The 23,858-nt window shown below is 34.8% G+C and overlaps 1 protein-coding gene across 1 annotated transcript in view; it reads right to left on the minus strand.

The window, feature by feature from the left end:
• Nucleotides 1-1,609: 1,609 nt before the first annotated feature.
• Nucleotides 1,610-23,858, minus strand: part of spz4 (Spaetzle domain-containing protein 4) — a 28,282-nt gene continuing 6,033 nt past the window's right edge. Inside the window, exons 3-4 of the mRNA XM_070107541.1 lie at nt 4,344-6,178; nt 1,610-3,779 (exon numbers count right to left, since the gene is read on the minus strand). Of these exons, the coding sequence (XP_069963642.1) occupies nt 3,242-3,779; nt 4,344-6,178 (2,373 nt within the window). The 3' untranslated portion in view covers nt 1,610-3,241. The remainder of the gene's footprint in view (nt 3,780-4,343; nt 6,179-23,858) is intronic.

Consider the following 23,858-nt stretch of genomic DNA (forward strand, 5'->3'; position numbering starts at 1 on the left):
AGGCAACTAGCTTACATGTACATATCAATACATAGATATTTGTGTATTTGTCATGATAAAAAGAATATATATTTATATAACTGTTGTAAATTACAAATGCGAAAACTATGTCGAATGTGTTGTAACGGTTAACGAATTGATGTAGATTTTTTTCATACACAAGAAAGAGACAATGAAGTTATTACTATACATATATACATACTTATTTTACAAATGAATTACAATAAATGAAACATTTTTTGCAATAAATAATATAAAAAAAACTTTATATAAGTTTTTATTTTTTATAAAACTTTATACAAGTTTTTATTTTTTATAAAATTTTTAATATATTAATTTTTTAGAAACTTAAGAAAGGTGTCTTATAGAAAAGTATTTGTTGTGAGGCTACTCAGATTGATTAAATGTTATATTTATAGCACTCTCAATCCCTTTACATGCCCATCAATGCTAATTCTACCATCAATCTGAATTCAACATCAAGAGCTTATACCAGTGTAAAGAGATATGCGCATATTTTTTTGTAATGAAATAGGTAGTGGCGAATCAAACAAATAACTGGTATAAATCAAATAGGCTGGTATAATCAAATAGAAAGGGGTATATTATTCAAATGTGGTATCCACATACTCTTTTGTAATAAAAAAAGAGTGTCGAATAGAACAAGCAACTGGTATAAAATTAATAGACTGGCATAATCGAATATAAAGAGTTTATAGCGGTCTAATGAGGTATCCGCATACTATTTTCTAATGAAATAGAGAGTGGAAAATTAAACAAGCAACTGGTATAAATTAAATAGACTGGCAGAATCGAATAGAAAGTGGTTATGCCGCTCTAATGAGGTATTGGCATTATTTTTTTTATTGGAATAGATAATGGTGAATCGCACAAACAACTGGTATAAATTAAATGGACTGGCGTAATCGAATATAAAGGGTATATCAGTCTGATATCGCAGTAGGGTGGTATAAAGATATATATAGATAAAGGGTGTATAACATTTGAAAAAGATATCCATACTATTTTCTAATGAAATAGAGAGTGGAAAATTAAACAAGCAACTGGTATAAATTAAATAGATTGTCGATAATTTAATAAAAGGCGGTTATGCCAGTCTAATCAGATAACCGCATACTCTTTTTGCAATTAAATATTTTAACAAGGTAGTGGAGCTCAAACAGCTGTACTTAAATTTTTGAGCCTAATTATGGATATCGCTTATATTTTTTTGGGTTGATATAATTTAATAAAAAACTTAATTTTTATTCAAAACTAGCAAAATTGTCTATTTTATAAGCACGACTGCCTCCCATCCAAAGTTTCGTTATTTTTGAAAATTTTTACAACTTTGTTCTTCATTAACCCCTATAGTTTAATAGTTTTTGAAATATTATTAAAAAAATTTTATGGCCACAAATGTTATATTATTTATTTATAAATATATTTATAAATACATATCATATTAATTAAAAACTTAAGATTAATATTTAAAATTTTTTTTTTAATATTTCGGATAATTAAAAATCATTTTTATTTGTTTTAATTTGTATCAATATTAATATGTTCAAAACTGAAAAAAATAATAATAAAAACATGATTATCTTAACTTAAAATATTTTATGCTATTTCGCTATAATTAATTTTATTTACACTATACATATACATATATATAATTAAACTTAAGCAAAGTGTGCATTTTTCATATACATATGCACATGTATACATACATACATACACACTTGGGCATGCGCACACTTTGTCTTTAAGTATTCAAGGTACATTCGCTCATGGTAAAAACTTCGTATTCACAGCGCTATATCACAAAACTATATTTACAATTGATATAACGCCGACGTTTTTTCTAAACATTAAAATTATGAAAATTAAGTAATAACAATAAAAATTTCGACTAGCTGCAAAAAAATATGAATATAAACGTAAAAATATATTAATAAAAAAAATTAATTATACAAGTATCTATAAAAATTAGAATAGGCAAACATTATTTTTGTAACTAAAATGGAAATCATATTCTGTAGTTGATGTTTCAGTGCACGAGTGAAATCGGAGTTAAAAAAAATATTGTTACAAGTAAAATCAAACTCTCTAAATCAATTATGATATTTAATGGCTTTCGGTTAGTCGCCAATCGATTAGCACTATTATAACTGGCTATTTTTTCGTCAGTTGTAAGTTGGTCAAGTTCTGTTGAAGTTTCGGAGCTTTTCACGAACCTAGGCTATATTCAATAAAGTATACTGCAGATTACGAAAGTTAAAAGCTGAATTCTGCTGAGTAAATGTGTGTTGTAAAAGGCCAGCGTGGTTTTATACACTTACAAGACGCCTGATTTTCTGATTCAAAGTTGAAAAAAGTTTACACGGTTTTCAGATATTTTTTCGAGTCAAAAGATTAGTACTTAGACCTTCACGCGATTACAAAAGAAAATGGAAGACTGGCGATAACTGTAGGGTTTATGGAAAAAAGGGCTCAAAACACTGCTGGAGAAATACTCAAATGGAACGTTGTTTCCGAGATCCGGAGATCGTCTTCTCCTAGAAAATGTTTCGAAAAATGACCTAGTGCAGTGTTCGTTTGTTTTAGAGTTAGATAACTCTTTATGCTAATACAGATTAGACATTTTCGAAACCTCAGCAAAAATACGATGATTTTCCAATTAGTCGATTATATCTAATTATCTGAATTTTCAAATTTTTGTGTCGAATTATAGGTGATTTTTCGTTTGAACGGTCATTATTCTCTGAAGTTCTAACCTCACATTTCCCAGAGAATCAACCAAAAAAGATACATGTTATTAGGATAAGTTAGACCGGCTTAGTCAGTACTAGTTTCAGCTCATCAATTAACTAAACCTCACTTAATAGCATAGAATTCAACTTAATAAGACATAAAGAACTCAACTTTTCTCAAAAACTTTTAAGTATTTTCCTTTGTTAGAATTCTAATAACTCTGTTTTACTTTTTTTCAGGTCTTCAAAGTTCCTCTACACGCAGTCTTGGTAAGTAAGACAAAGTTTTATATATGTATACCTGCACAAAATTTATAGCCAACATTTTATTGTCACTGCCTTTTACGTTTTAACTTTCAAATCACTTATTTCCACAGTTAATTTACGACTAATTTTATATTGAAAGCTTTAACTCATTTTCACAAAACTCCAGTAATATGATTTCATTGGCTTTGTTCAACTGTCTTTGTTGCCATCATGCACTAAATCTAACCTTCATAAAAATCGAACTCATCCTTAGGTCGATACCAATCCTCGGTTGCATGTTCGTAGATCGCTTGTCTCACCAATTGCTCAGCAACATCAAGCGGATGTTGCGACTGTTGGTCTTTTACCGATTCCATTGAATCTGCTGCTTGCGCGTCATCATTATCATCGTCGAAATCCCTTTCTTCAGCCATAGTCTCAAAATCATCCATACGTTCGGAACGTGGACTACGCGATGTGGCGCGAAACTCTGACGGTATGCCATAGCATTTACAGATACAGCATGAGGGAAAACGAAACCAATCGGAGAATATGCCGCGACATTCATTGTGCGGATCGTAGGCTAATAAACGATGTAGACGATATTGTTGTTCACAGCGGCAACCCTCTCGACAATACATCTGTCGATTTTCATGCGTGCATTTCTCCCAATGCACATACTGCTCGAAGGGGTAGAGATTTAGGAGTGCCAACACCTCACCGCGTGTATTGTTGGCCCAAAAGGGCGCGACCACTTCTTCCTTTACGGGACAGGCATTACTGGAAAGTGAAAAGAGGGCAAGATAAATTTAGTAAATTTTTAGTATTTTTATGGAATATTAATTTTGTGTAGTATTTGTGTTTGAAGACAGGAGGTTCAAGAAGCTCTCTCTTGAAAGTTCAGATACAAATCTATCAGGTTTGATTTTAGACATCCTCTTTTCGTTGTGTGATTTGATGTTATCCTGCAATGGATAGCCTAACAAATTTGTATTGTAGTTCGCGCCATAATTTTTGTTTTCATTTCGGGTAAATACGCGGTGGTTTTTTCATTCAAAAAACAGAAGTTTTATAAAAAAAAATGCCGACAAATTTTTTTCTGACCGAAATTTGTACCCTAACCAATTGTGTATATCTTTCTTAGAGTGAGAACTAATGTTGTTTTTGTAAACAGAGTTGCATTTGTCATGCGTTTTTTAAAAGACCAGAGTCAAGAGAAGCAAAGGGCTTCTTAAACTAAAGTCTTGTATTACTATTTTCCGACCACCCCTTCTAAAATCAGATTTAACAGACTCGACCAATTTAATTGCCATCTAATACCATCCATCACAATATTTCACTTACATGCCGCGCATATTGGGACCCGGTTTCACCTCTTGCTTTAGCGCATCTTGATACAATTGGCCATCGCGCAGCACTGGTTTCGTTGACGCAGCCGCTGTAGCACTGACTGGCGTAGTCTGCGTTGGCGCAGCTTGCGCTGTTTGTAGCGGCGCCAATTGTGGTCTCTGAATTTTCTCACTGGCAAACAGTTCAGTGTGTGGAGCTGACGGTGCTGCCTCTGCACCGGTTGTTGCCACACTTGGCGAGCTTGTAGTCTTAGCAGCCGAAGACAGTTCGGCTTGCGTAGATGTAAACCTCGTTGCGTCTGTGGTTGATGGTGTCTGTTCGATTGTTGTCACTGCCGGCAGATCGGCTTTATTCTCACCGTTATTATATTGATATTTATTTTTAGTCAGCTCATATTTCAGCTGTGCATTGCTTGCTAATGTTGCGGCTGCCGTCGCTGTTGCCGTTACGGTTGCTGTGATGTCCGTTGCGGCGTTCGTAGCGCCAATGCTTGACAGCGTCGGCTCATTATCGGTGTCTGTTGTGACGTCTGTATCGTCGTACGCCGCTTTCAAGGCTTGTGTTGCGGTGCTGTTGTTGTTATTGTACACGGGTGCTATTGCCGTGGCGCTTTGTGTACGTTCACTTTCGTTGGTTGGTTTTGATTTTAATATCGAACTTTCTTTTATGGCGCTCGTATCGGCATTTGTTGGCAGCGGTTTATTCACTTGTTGCAGTTTGAGTTTTTGTGTTGGCTGTTGGCCAGGTCGTTGACGTTCCACTTGTGGTTTAAGTTGTTGTTGCAGTGGTGTGGGCGCCACCGGCGCCGGTGAGGCCGGTATTGCACCGGCTGCCGGTCTCATCTTGGTTGCCAGCGTGGAAACCACTTTAAGTGTGGTCGATATGGTGGCTGTCTCGGAATGATTTCTTTCTTCTGTCAATGGTTTTTGCATTTGTCCGAGTTGTGGTGATTCGACGATCTGTATGTTGTCGCCCATATTTATTGACGCGTCCTGTAGTGTGGGTATCTCGTAGACACTGTTCGATGCAAGATTACCATCGTCTTCGGGTATTTCGAGTATAGTTTCTTCGTGTAACACTAACTCTTCAGGTTGTTCTACATTTTCCACTAGTGGCGGCGGTTCTGCTGTGGTAGTTGTTGTAGTCGTGCGTCGGCGTAACGACGAATGTGTCGGTCTATTACGGTTAACATAAACATTGATGCGTCGTCTATGTCCACCACCATTTGGATTGCCGTTAATTCTACGTCTTAGTGCGCCGTTCGGAATTTTCACTGGACGTTCTTCGGCTTCCATTTTCGCTTCCACTACGGTAACCTCACTGGTTGTACTGCCAGTTTCGTCCGGTAAGGCTGTCGTTGTAGTTGTTGTTGAGGAGACCGGTCGAAAATGCGGTTCCATCACCACATCATTGTTTTTAATACTACTAAATTCCTCGCGCGGTGCTTGCATATATTTGGCCGCGCGTGCTCTATGCGGCTCCTTCGAGTAACGTTCGGCGGCCACTTCGACATCATCCACATCGATCTCGTTGTTGAGTATCTCGTCGCGCAACACTGAAATATGTTTCACATCGCCATACATGCGTTTCATGAGTCCATGGTTTTCGTGCACAAAACGACGTACTGCATGCCAAGGATATGCCGAACCGGGTAGATGACAGTAGGCTTGTCGTGTCAGATCGCACGGTATGGTGGCTAACATTTGTGCTCTTCCACGTCGCGATAGTTTAGTTCCTTGTGTGCTACACGAGTTGGCCGAATCAAAACCGAAACCCGCAGTCGTTGTACTGATGGCGACGATGAAGACCAAAAGAAAGATGATATTTGTCTGCAATAGAAGATGGAAATTTAATGCAACTATAATATCTAAAGCTTAGTATTTATTTTATACACTGTTGTAAATCGAGTCTACGCAATCTGAATTAAATCTCGTAAAGTTATACTTTATTTCAAACTTTATTTCTTTTTACCACTTGCTTTTTATTTCCGTTTTTTAATAAGTGCAGAATATGTTTGCTGCCGAACAATGATGGTCTCATCCTGAAAATGACAGTTCAGAGTTCCATGAATCTACTTATAGCAAAAGAAAGAAATTTTATTGAAGTGAAGCAATAAAGTACCATGTAGACTCCATATTCCAGCAAGTCCGAACGGCAAACATTAAGTATCTTTCTCTTTTTCTCGATAGAAATTTCTCTAGTTTGCTTTAAGGATTTTTCCTCTGGTGGAGTTTCTTCAATAAGTGGCTAGAAATGTAGCAATATGATCACCTAAAGTCTACCTATATCCTCTTATCTTGTGATAAGATTCAGTAGCATATATTCACTTAAAACTTTAAACGCGTTTTTCTTGAAACTGTGTGTTTCAAAGTCGGTTGTCAAGATTTCTCGCGAGCTACTCAACCGATCTTAATGCAATTTTATACAGCAAAAAAACTTCGAGAAATTTTCCACACAATTTGCATGTTTTTGTAAAAACATCTGTCAAAAATAATATAATTTTTACTTGGTGTATTTTTTCTCATTCCGAAAACTAGTTAATGGTCTTAGTTCAAACACGTATATTTTTCTTTTTACTTTTACTGATCCTGTCAGAAATTATGCTGTCAACGTGGACCTTTTTTCCGAGGGACTGCCGGAAATGACGTAGTAATGACCGAGTTTTGAATATTTTACTTTGAAAATTTCACAAAATCTTTATGAAATATTCTTCTCTTCTTCGGAACAATAAAAAGTGTGAATAAAAAATTTAATTTTTATGTGAAAAACAAATTATTCAAAATAGGGCGTTTTTTGCTCGATGAAACCCATGTAACCCCTTGATATAATTCAATTTTGACTCCTCGTATTGCTCGGGAATCTTCATTGTTTTAGCTTTGACTGAAGTATTCTTTATATGTTCTGTCAGCAATTAGCTTGAATTTCTTAGTTATGATACAATATATCTACTATTCCTTACAAAAAGAATCTGGGTAGGAATGTAGTTTCTCTAAGAAAGTTCAAAAGCAAATTTTAGAGCATTGTGTTCAACAAAACTGAAAGCCAGAGCCACTTAGGTTAGTCATATTGAGTGTATGCACTTTGGTCGACGTTCGAAACGGTATTACATTGAGTACGTCGTGTCTCTAGTAATACCTTGGTACAATTAGCTAGTACCATATTTCGCAAAGCTTCAGGAGATATATTATGTTGCCTACATTTCGGCGTGAAAAATTTAGTTCATGGTAGGAGGTATTTAACTGTGTTTAGATAATATATAATGAAGCTACAATGAGTAATTCTGGGGAAAATATATGTATAATATATTATTATGGTATATAGCCTGATCGAAAAAGCCTGTATCAAAAAAAAAAAAAAAGAAAAACAATTTTTTGTAATAAGCCAACATTGGGTTAGGAGCGATCAAAGAGCTAAAAAGTGATATTTTACTTGGAAGATCAATAAATTTAAGTCTGCTTTCACGAACTTAATACCAAATTAGCCACAACTAAAATGCATGAAATGGAAAACAATCGAGAATATAATATACGGTGATTTACAACTCCAATTTTTCGCCTGGTTTAAAAAATTACTTACAGTAATTCATGCACTCAAAAGGCATGAAAAACGGCGACTTTTTATAGCCAACTCTCTATCAATCGTCCAGCGATGTAACCCACATCAAGTCAAACTGAAAGTAAACGCGAGTGATGCGATGTTTTACGGCAAGCGCATGAAAAACGAAATGAGCCGAATGCGAAAAGAAAAACAAAAAGTCAGAAAACCGCGCAATGAAATGAAAAGAGAAATGCGTCAATCAAGCAACCGTCGAACACCGCAAACAATACTAACCGATCAAGCGTTACCAACCCATTTCAATCATCTCACCGTCAACGGTACCCGTAAAGAGCTTTTATAACGGCACTAACAGCGTCACTACTGCAACGGGCCGGCTGAGTGAGTCGCAAGACTGGGTGGGCAGACATTAGCCGACATTATCAGACAGGTACTCCTCGCATAGCACGTTCATCGACGGCAGCCGGTTGGTTTCACTTGCGGTTAAGTGAAAAGAGCATGAAAAAAAAAGAATGAATGAAGTAAAAAGTATCTTGGGAAAAACATTGTCTGTTATTATCGCCATTTGCTGCACTTTTTCACAATTCTTTTTTCATTGTCTGCGCCCAACACATTCTTGCTTTCTAATAATGTTTTTAGCTGCTGGTAACAACTTTACGGTAAAAGTTGTAGCTAAAGCGCGAGGTGGTGCAATTGACGGTGTTTGTTATTGTTGTTGTAATGCCAGAAAGCATTCACCAAAAGGTTTTGACAAATGCTGTTGAGTTGTCGATTCTTCGCTGAACATAAATCCATGTCCGTTTCGGTTATGTAAAAACTATTTTCATTAGAATAGTGATCGTGTAGGTGGTATACACTAAGACCAGAAAGTATCCGAAAATTTTTTGCCCACAATTCCGGCCGTTTACGACGGATGTTTTCGCGCAAACGCCTCAAAACGCTCAAATAATACTCTTTATTGACCATCTGTCCCGTTGGAACGAATTGATGATAAACCTAACCGCGAATATCAAAAAAAAAAATTCCGGACACTTTCTTTCTCTTAATGTAGATAGCGCTTAAATCGAATATAGTTGAATCGAAAAAAATATGAAGAACGTTGTACGTAGCGGTTAATGAATCCATGACGCCATTGAGACTCAAAGAACAAATCAAAGTAGACGATCCACTAGAGTCGGTTTCATACCACGTTTACTTTTGTGGATAATGCACATTCTCAGAGTGTCGAAGAAGACTAGAATGCTCATTTGTCCATCCACTGTTTGGAAGTTTTGTTGAAGGATTTTGGTTTGCGGGTTTACAAAATCAAGCTGGTGCACGAATTAATGCCGAACGACCATCCAGCGCGTCGCCCGTTCTGTGAATGAGCCCAAAAGGAGTTGGCCACAGATCCCGATTTTCTTATTAAGAAAATTTTGGCAGCGATGAAGCTGACTTTTGATTGAATGAGTACGTTCATAAAAAAAAAATGCCGCAATTGGAGTGATGATAGATGCCGTTACATGCTCAAAAAGGCACTATTTGGTGTGCTCTATGGGCAGAGCAAATCATTATCTATCTATATGTTTTCAAAAATGAAGCCGGCCAAATGGTTACAGTCGAAAGGGAACGCTATAGAGTCATGAATGATTAATGACTTTTTCATGCCTGAATTGGAGGACGTTGTTGTGGACGACCTTTGGTTCCAACAAGACGGCGCTACATGCCATACTGTCAACAAAACATTCAATTTATTGAAGTAAACTTTTGATGAGCGCATTATCTCGCGTCGTGGGCTTGAGAAGTGCAATTTAACAACGCTGGACTATTTTTTGTAGCGTTATGTGAAGTCGCTTGTCCACGCAAATAAGCCCAAAATGAATGATACCTTGCTTGGAAGAGCAAATTCGCCACGTTCTTGCTGGAATACGGTCCCAATGCGTTTTATTTCTTCTTGGGAAATCACATGTCTAAAAAAACACCCTTTAGTTGCTATAAGAAATGCATCTGTGGGTGCTATTTTAGCTTTGGTGCAGCCGAAGTTAACGAAAAAGTTATTGCCTAGGGCAATAATGCAATCTCAGATGAAATTGTTCAGATCGGATAACTATATCATGTTTTTTTTTCTTGTTTTTAAGCACTTTCATATTTAATTATGATTCCAAATTTTTTTTTTTAATTCCGCGATTCATATCTGGGTAAACTCCTCATTGTGGAAATAATACAATTGTTCCCAACAATTTCCAAATTTTTTCAATCAATCAAAGCATTGCGCCAAGTTATGGCCTCGCTTTTACTTTTCAATAAAACCTTTCCATTTCCCCATACCTATGTACGAATACATACTTGTATCCAAATATGTTTGTAATCAATATAAATGTGCTGCATAATTTTCATGTCGATGCCCTCTAAGTGCAGTGAAAGCTTTTCAAGGCGTAACTTGGCTGAGTGATTGTCTATACTCGCTGACCGGATGGCCGACTGATTGTCAGATATACGCTTCAACCTCATCAACATGGTAAATTGTACATAATGAAAGTGGTTTCAGGCCACGCAGGAAAATAGGAACAGTAGCCTGAGTAAAAAGCGCCAGTTCGTGTGTATAAAAGCAGTATTTATCAACACAGCGCATCTTCCTTTTATAAAACTTTAAGTAGGTTCTGAAGAACTTGGCTTAACTGTTTCTCCATTTAAATTAGACAAATCTTTCAATATATCTACTAGATAGATCTCTTCTACATCAAAAATTTCGAGAGAAGTAGTAAGTTGCTACAAAGTTCTTCCAGAATATTTAAAGTCATTTTCATTTCTGAGAATTTTAGTTATCGCTAAGCGGTATTGAATTAAGCTTATATCTTTGCTACTTGCTTCTTTGAGCTTCTCATCCCATTTCCGACATATGCCTTGTTGTTATCCGACAAATGAATGAACCTACTAGTTTTTAACCAACTTCGGAGAGCAATGTATGAGAAGCTTTTGCTTGAAAAAGTATGTCTAGAAGTTCGTGAAGATCCCTCTTAGAAAAAAAATTATTCTTGAAGTTAGTTTGTACACAGTTCTCAGAATTAATCCAGGTCTTGTGTAAAGTTAAACCACAAGTTCTCGCTGCAGATTCGCTAAATATGGCCCTGCTTTTGACATCAAGAGACCGTTTCATTGAGGGCATAAAGGTCTTTGCATATACATATGAAGTTTATACGGTGAAAAAACATTTTTGGGGAGAGCTTTTCAACTAAATGCGTCATTTTATTACAGGTTGAACACGTCTAAGAGCCTCTTATTGCATTTTAATGAAAGTCCATGTGGACTAAACACCCTTACAATCGCTTTGCTTGAGTTATTGTCTCAGATCATAATCTCATAACCAACATTACTTCATTCTATTCGTTTTTCTTACAGGGTCGCTAGGTATTTGTGCCCGCAACATAAGCGTATACCTCTGCAACTAAACATAAATGTATTATTGCACAACAATGTATAGTTAATGCATGCATTATATCGACATCAACAAATTGCACAACCAAATATTATATAATACAATACATATACATACCTATATATTTTAGTTTGTACAACGCGTCAAAAGCTATTAAAATACTCATAAGTTTTCAATATTGTTATTAGAAAAAAATAAAAATTAAAAGCCAGAAGATAATCGTAAAGCGACACGCTAAATGAAAACTAATAGAAATATTAATTTTTACAAGCAATAATAATAACAATAAAAGACGTGCAGACATACCAGCAAACCCACCAGCTGCGGTGCATGCTCATATGCGGGTATACCGCTGCTTTGGCTGATGATAACCGGTTGAAAACTAAAAATTTTTGGTTTTGCTATTTTTATACCCTGAACAGTATATTATGTTTTCCACGCAAAAGAAACGCCGGTGACCCAATAAAATGTGTACATAAATGATCTGCGTGATGAGCTGAGTCGTTTTAGCCCTGACTGTCTGTATATATGCGAACTAGTCCCTCAGTTTTTGAGATATCGATGTGAAATTTTGCACACGTCCATTTTTCGCCAAAATGCTGCTCATTTGTCGGCAACGTCAATATCGGACTACTGTAGCATATAGCTGCCATACAAACTGAACAATCTGAATGAAGTTCTTCTATGGAAAAGTTTTTTATATGATGAGATATCTGCACGAAATGCAGCATACATTATTATCCAAAGCAATGGTATAATTTCTGAATTTTTTAGATCGGACAAATATATAACATAGCTGCCATACAAATTGAACGATCAAACTCAAGTCCCTGTATGGAAAGCTTTTTTTATTTTGGGTGATATCTTCACGAAATTTAGCATGAGTTATTGTTCAAAGCAAAGGTACAATCTCTAAAGAAATTATCCAGATCGGTTGGCTATAGCATATAGCTGCCATACAAACTAAACAATCCAATCCAAATCTTCGTATGGAAAAAAATAGTTATTGTCTAAGGCAATAATGTTATCTCCGAACAAATTGTTCAGACCGGATAACTATGGCATGTAGCTGACATACAAACTGAACGAACAGAATCAAGTTCTTGTAAAGAATCTTTTGTATTTGTGAAGGGTATTATAGCTTCGGTGCAGTCGAAGTTAACGTGTTTTTTTTTGTATTGCTTTTGCATCTATGCCGCTTATGTCAGCGAGGAGAACCTGAGAGCAGCAACTATTATTAAATATATCTTGCACAACATGTACTTATTCGCTAATACTAGAAATATTAATATATAATAATATAATAAAATTATAATGATGGATAAAATCGTTAACAAAAACTTCTTAGACCGTCTTATGATTGCTTGACTCAGTATGGTTTGAGCGCGTGTCAAAGATGAACACCATATTTTACTGTTTTCCTTCAATACTAGACTTGTATAATTTAATAGAAACTCCGTTAATTTTAATGTCAGAGATGCATCGCTCTCTGGAAGACCAATTGTCAAAAATATCGATAATATAATGAAAATAATTGAGTTTGACAGTCTCGCTTTGGCCAATAGAAGAGAAATCGTATTCCATCACGACAACGCCAGGCCGTATACCCTGACCGTGACTCGCTAAAAACTCCGAGATCTTGGTTAAGAGATTCTTATGTGCCCATCTTATAGTCCGTATCTGGCAACAAGTGTTTAACTCTTTCTGTCTATATCGAATGATCTTGCTTGAAAACAATTCGTGTCAAGAGAAGCTTGTGAAAATAGATTGTCTCAGTTTTTTTTTTACCAATAAAGAGGAGGGTTTCTATGAGAGTTGCACTATAAAAGTTTCCTTGAAAATCTCAACAAATTATCGAACAAAACGGTGTGTACTGGACTTAATCTAACTGTCCTAAATAAATCGACAATTTATTGCAAAAATAATGAACTCATTTTTACCAGACCTTATTTATATGTAGCGCTCCTATAGAACTAGTCATAGGTTATTATTATGGTCTCTTTATATAACATTTTATTATTAAATTGGTCAATTTTTATCAACTTCATACCGAATAAACCTAAAGCAACTGTTGAAAATATATCAAACATAGATACAGACCTATATAAATATATGTATATACAGACATATGTATGTTATATAGTAAACATAAATTTCTATGCACCCATAACTCCACGATCGTTTTACTTGTCAACTGTCAGCTGATAGTAAAAGTGTTAGATAATCCATACAAATTGCTGTGTTCCGCTTTAATTTGCATTTTGATTCATGTATCTATGTGCAGGCGACATTTGCATAATTATTTTTGGACCTCAATCGTTATTATGTTAATCGGCTTTATTTTTCACTTTTCGATTTATGTTGATTACTATTTTTATTGCGCGCATTATATGGAAATGAAAAGTGAATATTTGCACGTTGATTCACCTGTTGGCTTATGACTATGCTTTATGACGCCGTTTCTTGTGTCTTTGCTAGCTTTAAGTTAATATAATATAATACTTTTTTTCTTGATTTATGTGTAAGCTGTGTAGACTTCGTTTGTGTGTGTTTATGTATTAAAATTGCATAAAGAAATCTAAAATGTGTAGTTCTGAAGTCATCACTGAATGATTTGTGATTTAGAGAGTCGGATGGCGCAAGTTCAAAGAATTGTTATAGGAATAATGGCACTTAAACATTTATTATGTTAGATAATTATTTAGTTGATTTAGCGGCCATATTTTGTAAGAAAAGTATTTAATTAAAAGTGAGGCTGAAAAGTATTAAGCATTTTAGAAAAAGACGCAGTTGTTCGGTGAACTTCGCTTTTAAATTATAATTCAACATATTGGCTATCGATGACGATGCACCCATTATTGCGATCTTCAAACTTTTCGATAATATTTTTGCAGTACGATTTGTTTTTATCGTCAAAATAGGTCTCAGGTTCAGCGTTTATCGCTTTATTCTCGCTAAATTTTTTTTTCCAAGAGCAGTCTTTTGAGGTCTGAGTACAGGCAGCGATTGCTGGACGTCAGAGCCGGACAATACAATGAATGCGAAAGCAACACAAGCGAATTTGGTTATCGTTTTCATTGATTTGGGACACGAGGAATCTTGATGAACTTGACACCATGTCGGATTTTGTTCTTCAAACGCTTCAGAAACGCTATGTAATGTTTTGAACGTCAAATGGGTATGTCATATTCCATGATCATATGGCGTATACGGAATTTAGCAACACTTTAACGAATTTTTACTTCATCTGGCTCAGCAATTGGATAATACGCATCAAGCTGCCTATTGGAGCAAGTTTTTGAAGGTTATGTCTAACTACAACTCTCGTGGCACCCACTCAAAGAACTTTTCATATTTCCTCGGCCATATAATTTTTAAATTTTGCATGTTAGATTGAGAAAAGAAACGTAATTAGCTTAAAAAATTTGAAGAATAGTTCTATAGAAAGTTTATAAATTACACATCGCATAAATCAACCAAACTAGATGAGTGTATAAAAATCAACTAATAGTCCCATCCACTTTTCGAAATCATGACAATCCAATATCCGTACTAGTTATACCCGCCACTATCTAAGTAACCTTAATGAAGTCAATTGGATATTTTTTCTTGACCATATTGTGATTTGATATCAACTTTAAATAGAATTGACCCAAACGTTTCATAAGCATCCAATATAATAATTTTCGCCCCATAAGCAAACTTCACACAGTGAAGACACCGCGAGATTATCTAATGCTCAGCTAAACATAATTTTTAAGTCACTATTGCTTTTTTCGATCTCATGTCGCTCAATGAATACTTAGCATTTTATAATATAAAAATAATATATAATCATTATACATTAAACAGGCTTTTTTGAGTTTGCCATGATGTTTGTAACATTCGAAAGAAAACGTTAAAGACCATTTAAAGTACACATACGTATATATAAATGATTAAATAAATAAATGATCAGTGTGACCAGCTAAGTCGATGTATCCATTTTCGTCTGTCCGTCTACCCGTCCGTTCGTTGGTTTGTATATCCCTTATGTTAGTAACCAACTTTATCGACGTCTCTTAGCAACCGGGTACCGGGGTACCTGATCTGAGTATTATTCAATTCCCACAACAGCCGGTTCTGCGATACCGGAATTGACTCGGATTTTATCCGGCCAAGAGCTTTTATTTCGGAAAAAAAAAATCTGAGTATTATTATTATTTTGTTAATTTTATTAAAAATTCATAATTATTATTATTTTGTTTATTTTATTCAAATATTAATAGTCAGTGACAATTTAAAGAAAAAACAAAAAAACAAAACAACGTAGAATAAAAAAAAAAAATAAAAAAATTAAAAAAAATGAACTCACAAATAGCTTTCTTTTAAGTAAAAAAACGACGATTTGAGAGCTTAAAATGAAATATTGAATTTTTTTAAGCTATTCACACAAATACACCGCGGTGGGTACCCGGGTACCCGGTTATTAACATAAGGGATATACTTGAACGTCGCTCAGTTTTTGAGTTATTGATCTCAAATTTTACACACGTTCTTTTCTCTCCCAGAGGCTGCTCATTTGTCGAAACCGTCGATATCGCAACAGTATAGCATATATTTGCATAACAAACTGAACGATCGGAATCAAGTGCTAGTTATAAAATTTAAGGAAAAAGGTACAACATTTTCGATTTTTAAAGCCACTTTGCAGCGTAAATTTCTCACCGAAAACGACTTTTTATTGGGTAGGCGCCATTTTGTCAAAAATAAACAAATAAAATGCAGCTTCAAAAAAAATTCACAAACGAAAATTCATAACGAGTTTTTCGGACAAGTAGATATAACTTCTTAAAACTTTCTCAATTTCAATGTGCGGCAATTACATATCTAAGTACCTTTGGATTTTTCAATTTTCTTTTTAAGTTTCCTTTCGCATCTCTAATGATGCATAACGCTGGCTACTCGTTCCAAATCTGTGTAATTAGATATAAATCGGTTTTTTCGGTTTCCCGAATTTTCAGTAATTACTCTGCGTACTTTCATATATCGATAGATAAATACATATGTATGTGGTATATGTGTATATGCAGTTCACTTGCGTGAATACCGTGTCTTTAATTAGTGATTATTAATTTCCTGTGATTACCAAATTCTACTTATGATTTACAACGAGAAAGCGAAAGTAGTAAAAAGTAATTAAGTTTTGTGGTTGCTTACTTTCGTTCCTACTTCATTGCATGTGGTGTGCAATTCACTTGAATGATATGGCAATTTATACATACATATGTACATATGTACATACATAATTGGTTTCATAAATGCACAATGGCCTTATCGAAGTATCTATGTATGAGGTGGCATTACGCTACGTTTTTTTTTTTTGGATACGATGAAAATAAGTGAATGCTTCGCTTCATCGCACATTTGTGTTGTGCGTTGCAAGTAGAAAAAAAGCCAAAAAATTATTTTGAAAAAAAAAAAAAATTAAAAAACAGAAAATAAAATTGATGTAGACAAATGACACTATGGATATCAAAGGAACGTGCCAGACATATCATTTGTGAAAAATTTGCTATGCGAAAGCTTTGGGTCAAGTGGTTGTCGCGCGAGTTCCTGTTTCATCAATTCATCGTTTTACAAATTTATAAAAACGACCACAAAATTGCACGAATTCGGCGCTAAATTGTTTAAACATCCACTATATTTTCTCGAATCTCGCCAAATGCTATTTTTGCCAGTTATCCGATATCTAAAGAATGCTTGCTGGAAAGAAATTTAGCGGCAATGAAGTGGTATTCGCCGAGACACAGGTCTCTTTTGTAGACAAACTCAAGTTTACTTTCGAAAATTTGGAATGACGCTATATTCAATGTGCTGTCTACAATGGAAATTTAGAATGCACTCTATGTTTATCCCGATAATCTTAACCATAATGTGACGAAAATTCCTATACAACGTGCAACATTTTGCGAAAGTATAAAAAAATACATAAGCAGACGCTAAGTGTTAGCAATGTGTTTTCCACAAATATTTTCCTATTTGTAGCAAAAATATTTCACTATTAATATATTGTAAACAATACAATTTTACTACGGTTTTACAACTTTTTAACAATGCTTTTACTAGCGCGGCTCATTAAGGCGCACATTGATGCAAAGAGCGGCGCAATAGTAGTTGCTTATGAGCTGTGACGCTTCTTTTCCCCAATGACCCATTTTTGCAACAAACAAAGCAACACACACACATACACACACACTCATACACCTGCATTCGTGTGTAATGTGAAAGAATTGTCGTATTTATTAAGTCAACAGGCTGCAAAATGTGACTGTTAAATGACAAATGTCGCCACTGAATTCCAAGCGCATACACAGCTGTATGCAACAGCATATACAGAGGTGTGTGCGTGTGCATGTATAAAACTTTATATGTGTATAGGTGTGTATTATATATTTGCTTGAGTGTATATTAAGTCAAAAGCCGTGGCGAATTATATTTGTCAACTGAGCACTGACAGTTCTTGTTGTTGTATTAGCGGCTTTTTGTATTGTTTGTTGCTGTTTGTAGCTTAAGTTGACAGTTGATAGACAAAAAAAATTTTTTTTATTTTTTTTTTTTTATTTGAAAATTTTTAAGTATCAATTATTGCAGTATTTTCAACTTAGCTGTACTACGCCGCTTCATTCTAGCGATGCAAGACCAAAAATCTGCAGGACAATATTTTTAACATCAAGCAGAAGACTACCAGACATTCATTAGTGGTAGCTCTTCTGTACTACGTATTTGCCTCCGACTCAGATGCATTAAAAATGTTGTCATTGGTGACTGAAACTTGATTTTCGCTTATTGTCTAAAATTAGTTTTTCTTTTTAAAAGATGCCATTCTTGGCACTCTCAAAATATGTTCTATATTGCAATAAATACATAATGTCTAGTCAATTCCAACCAGTCCTTTCCATCGCATATACAAGTCCATTCTCTTAACCTTAAACTGAATATTTTATTTAGCATAATTAGAATGATCCGACTTAGGTCAAATATGTGTCGATTTCTTCGATAACTTTTTGCTATTTTGAGGATAATTTCATAGTGCAACTCTCATCGAAATGCTCGTTTCTATTGGCAAAAAGCTCGGACATTCGATTTTCACAAGCTTCTCTTGCGCCAAATTTGTCATCACCACCAATCATTTGCCATAGACAGGTGGTAATCAGGTCCAGACTATAAGGTAGATATATAAGAACCTCCTAAACAAGCTCCCGCTTCTAGGTGATTACCTCCTATAGGCGGTCCTATTGTTGACAGTATAGGTCCGAATTCAAAGTCTGGCTGTAGGGCAGCGGCTCATAATATTCAGATGATTCTTTGTTAATGCCACCAAACCCATAGCAAAGTCTTCCTGATCGTCAATCCTGCTTTGGCCACCGTTTCAGATTGCAGTTGTCGTAAGTAATCCACTTTTCATAAGCAGTAATCATCTGCCCATCTGTTTCAGAAATGGATATATGTATATTGTTGCGATTCAACAGCGATTCACATTTGGAAATTTGGTTAATGAAGTTTTTTGGTGTTATCACTGTGTGACACATACATCGCGGTTCGTTTTGTATTCAGCCTTGATTGGCTTTTACATTGACAGTACCATAAACATTAATTACATTTCATTCAGCGGCTTGGATTGTGTTTACGCCTTAGTCGAAGGAAAACTGTAAAATATAGCGTTTTTTCTCTTTGCTGGTGTTCATCTCTGTCAGTGTTTTCAAACAATATTAAGTCAAGCAATCACAAAACTGGCTGAAAACTTTTTTAGTACGAAGTCTTTTCTTACTTTTGCCATATAGCGTAACCCGATCGCACTTATACAACGCGAAATACAGATTACTGAAGTCATTGAATTCTTAAATGCCATAATGTACTTATTTTTATTTGAAATTTAATGAAATTCTATGAAAATTTTCATGTTAAAAAGGGCGAAAAATTATAATAAATCATCATTTATAACGCTTCTTCATCCTTATATATTATATAACGGTATTTTTTTTATCAATATATAAATGTTTCTATTAGGTCTTCAACGATATTTTGGACAATGAGAGGTGTTCCAAAAAGACTCCATACAATAACTTGATTTTTCAGCTTGTATGGCAGCTATATGCTATAGTGATCGGATCTGAACAATTTCTTTAGATATTGTATCATTTATTTACGCAATAATCCATGTCGATTATCGTGTTTGTATCTCGTCAAATAAAAAAGTTTTCCATACAAGGAAAGTCCATACAAACAATTTTAATTGTTCAGTTTGCATAGCAGCTATATGCTATAGTGGTGCGATATCGACGGATTTGACAAATGTGCAGCTTCATGGTGAGAAAAAGCCAGACAGACAGACGGATATATATTTTATAGGGTCTGCCACGTTTCCTTTTGGATGTTACAAATATCGTAGCAAACTCTATATATCCTGTTAAGGGTATAACAACTAATAGTCTTGTAGTGTATTCACTTAAATCGCTTTCGTTAAACCAATCGCACATGTACTGACTGTAAAGAGACTTTGGATCTCTTTCAATTATTTGTATTATGCAATTGATCTCTGTATCTACATTTGACAACAAAAGACTTAAGAAACGAACCTTTTCTATTTCTGAATTTTTTTTATAAGACAACAATATTTGCATTCAAAAACTTACAAACATAAAATTATGCTGAAATTTAAATATTTCCATGCCTTATATTCAACATAACTGTAAAAGTAATTTATATTGCATTTACAAAAAAATTTCAACTTTCCAGCAATGTTTTTTTTCTGTTATTTAAATAAATGTGTTAGCATGTAAACCAGCAATTGCTTTCTTAAATGACACATCTGCTCAACTGATTTTATTCTACAGCGTTGCCAACAACAATAACAGCACCAACAGCGCTGTCGTCATCATCTTAAACGCCATTTCAATTACAAATCAATTGAATTGATGTTGTTAAATGAATTATTTATGTGCGAATAAAGAGCAGAATATGCACACCAGCAACCTGAAGCAGTTATAGGTATATATATTTATATATATATTTATATTGTATACGTATAGGTATACGTATAGGTATGTGTGTGTGCGTGTGCAGTAGCCAACTGGCTGTTACACTTAGCCAAATTTAGTCATTCAAGCAACGAGCAGCTGGTGAAATTTTATCTGCGTTGTCTCAACCGAAATGGCAACTTAGTGCAACAATAACAACAAGCAAGGCGCAGAACATAAAACAAAAGAGGAAGCCGCAATAACAAGCCGTAGTTGTTGTTTAGTGTGGGAAAAGCCAGAAGAAAGGTTATTATTAGAAATGTTCGCAGAATCTTATTGAACTCTTTGAAATCGCTTGATCTACAAAACATTAATGGTCGTTTTGGTTAAACGGGACTCAGGCTCAGTGTAGTGAGCACATAAGTGGCAGTTAAGTGGCAGCTAATACTTAAGTGAAATCAGCTGAATGCACATTTAATTGTGTGTGTGTATGTAGCTGTTAGTGCGCGACTTATTAATTAGCGGTACTTTAACTAGAACGGTTAGAGTTTTCTTCGCTGCAATTTGAGAGTTGGTTGGTGAAAAGAAAGTTTACAAAAATAAATACAATTGATTTTTTGTGGAAAGTGGCATTGTGGATTTGCAACAAAAGACTTAAGAAACGAACTTTTCCTTGTTTTGACTTACATATTTTTTTTTTGCATTTTTGAGGATTTGTAATGTTTAGTGTATATTCATGTTAGTAGGTCGTGGGTTGCGATCTGCAGTTTAAGGCTCTGCCAAACCTCTATTTCAAATATAAGCATCAATTGTTCATGTTTGTTAAAGTAAATATAACCCAAGGTAGATAATTTTTGAATACACAAAAAAAAAACAAAAATTACAGTGTAATGAAACCCATTGGAAACAAAAGATAATTTAACAAACATTAAGGGAAAAATAATTTACGGCCAAGCTGTGGTCGGGAAAATTAAGGGGAGGGGTGTGGCTGAATTTTTAAGGGTCAAAAACGGTTTATCTCGATTTCCGGCAAAAATACGAGTGCTATAGAAAAAAGTTATAAGACAATATAGTAATATATATAATACAATAAAGGATCTATAACTTTTTATCTACAGACATTTTTCACATAACCTCAATATGTATACGAAAAATTTAAATAAACAAGTTTTTGTGTTTTATTTTATCTTCTACAAAAGGACAAGCTTCTTTCACGAGTTTTGATGTTAACTTAGATACTTATGCCCCACATAAACAGTATTTTTTTAACTTTAAAATATTAAGCAGAAAACCCAATTTTTACTTAAACTAAAAAAATGCCTAATTTTCATTTAAAATCTCAAGTTCAAATTTCAGATTTTTTTTTAAAGTCAGTTGGCTTTGTGCTTTCTATAATCTCTACTTTCTTATGGTATAAAAATTTTATTATTATGGAAATTTTTTTTTTGAACGTGCAAAAATAGACCCCATTAAACAGCTGAAAAACGATTCAAAGCTGCTTTTTTACTTTTTTATTTGATCTATATATTTTTTCAAAGTAGACAAGGCTTTATTTTTGATGAAAATACAACTGTAATAATAACACAAAAAGCTTTGACTTATAACTTAGACAATCAACAGGCCTTCAAATCAAAAGAAACAGCCAAGAAATGCTGACATCAGCTTTTTCTCAATATATCCATATACCATATACTTGCTACAAGGCAGGAAAATTCAAAATTATTCACTATATCTACTTTGACAGTCATAAAATCGAACATACATATATTGTGAGCCGGATTCGTAACTAAACGGATACTCCATTATTTCGTACCATGACTCTTATGGGATCGACAAATATATATCTACAATAAATCAATTAATTCGAGGGCAGGCATTCATTCAGCGTGCTAATTACGAGTGCTTTCACTCTTGCAAGTAATTTGTTTGAAAAAGAGCAGAACTTAAAAGGCCAGTTTTAAATACCCAAACATTATACAATACTAGAAGATAGCAATAACAAAAAATTACAAGACTGCATATATTTATGTCGAAAATTTATAATCCATGTCAGTCACACAAAGCATTCAGTTAAGGTCGTGCAGTCATCGAAAACTTGCCTCTTGCAAGTCCTCACAGTGCTTGAAAATCAACGTGTTGTTATTAGTGAGACAGGTGAGGATCTCAAAATCTCTTATGGATCGATTCAACACTTTCTTGTAATGTTTTGGGCATGAAGTTTCAAGGGTTTCAATGCTAGACCCGTACCAAAAAACCTAAAGTTTTTGCACAAACGACATCGAGTAGAGGTCGCAAAAGAGATGCTTAACAATGTAGCTGAGGACCCTACATGCGTAAACGCATCATTACTGGTGACGAGACGTAGGTTTTTGCAACTGACGTCGAAACTGTCCAGCAGTCTAGCAAATGCCGCTCCAAAAATGAGTCAAAACTGAACAAACCGCGTAAAGTCATGAATTCGTACTACAGGGTCAAACGGTCAATAAGTTATACCACTTGTCCGCTTTGAAATGCCTGCGTGAAGTAATTTATCGTAAACAACCAGATTTGTAGGCAGAAAATGTATCGATTCTAACATTATTGTGATTGACTTTGTGGCCAAACACGAAACGAGACTCTGTGCTCAGTCATATTTATCAGATTCCGCTCCCATAGGTTTTTTTCTGTTTCCGAAACTGAAGACTCCGCTTCGATGAATGTGCCATTTGACCATTGAATTAGTTAAAAGTCATTCGGAGAAGGTATTAAAGGTCATTACCGCCGTGGCTTATAACAAGTGTATAGAAATTTTATTAAGCTTTGGCATGCTTGTATTGGCCTATTTTAAAGACAATTACAAAGATTATATATTTAAATATAATATGTGAGGTACTATCTGTCAGTGGCATTGGAAGATTAAGGACCAGGTATATGTACCGGTATGAAGTAAACTTTAAGATAAAAATATGTTTGTAGGGAACATTTATTGTGAACGAGCCTTAAGTTTTTTTCTGTTTGGCTGGCATGACATTTGTCAAACATATTCAATAACCTTACAGCCATTGAACAAACAACATCATATTTTTTCATTGTGTTGAAAATGTCAAATTTTGTAACGGAAAGTGACGATTTGCGGAAAGCATTAATTTTTTGTTGCCATTTGAAGAAAAGTGCTGCAGAGTCGCTTCGAATGTTTGTCGAGGCATATGGAGATAATGTTGTATGAGAAGCAACATGCAATAGATGGTTTCAACGTTTCAGAGATAATGATTTTGATGTGAGAAATGAAGAACGTGGAACACCACCACAATAGTTTGAAAACGCCGATTTGCAAACAATATTGGATGAAGATGATACTTTGAGTCAAAAACAATTGGCAGCCATGTTTAAAGTTGCACAACAAACAATTTCAGACCGTTTGAAAACTATGGAAAAGACCAAAAAATGGGTGCCACATGAATTGAATGAAAGACAAATGAATAACCGAAAGACCGCTTCTGAAATTTTGCTTCAAAGACACGAAAGAAGATCAGTTTTGCGTCGAATTTTGATTGGCGTAAA

This window comes from Bactrocera oleae, chromosome 3 (assembly GCF_042242935.1).
Source record: "Bactrocera oleae isolate idBacOlea1 chromosome 3, idBacOlea1, whole genome shotgun sequence".
NCBI lineage: Eukaryota > Metazoa > Arthropoda > Insecta > Diptera > Tephritidae > Bactrocera > Bactrocera oleae.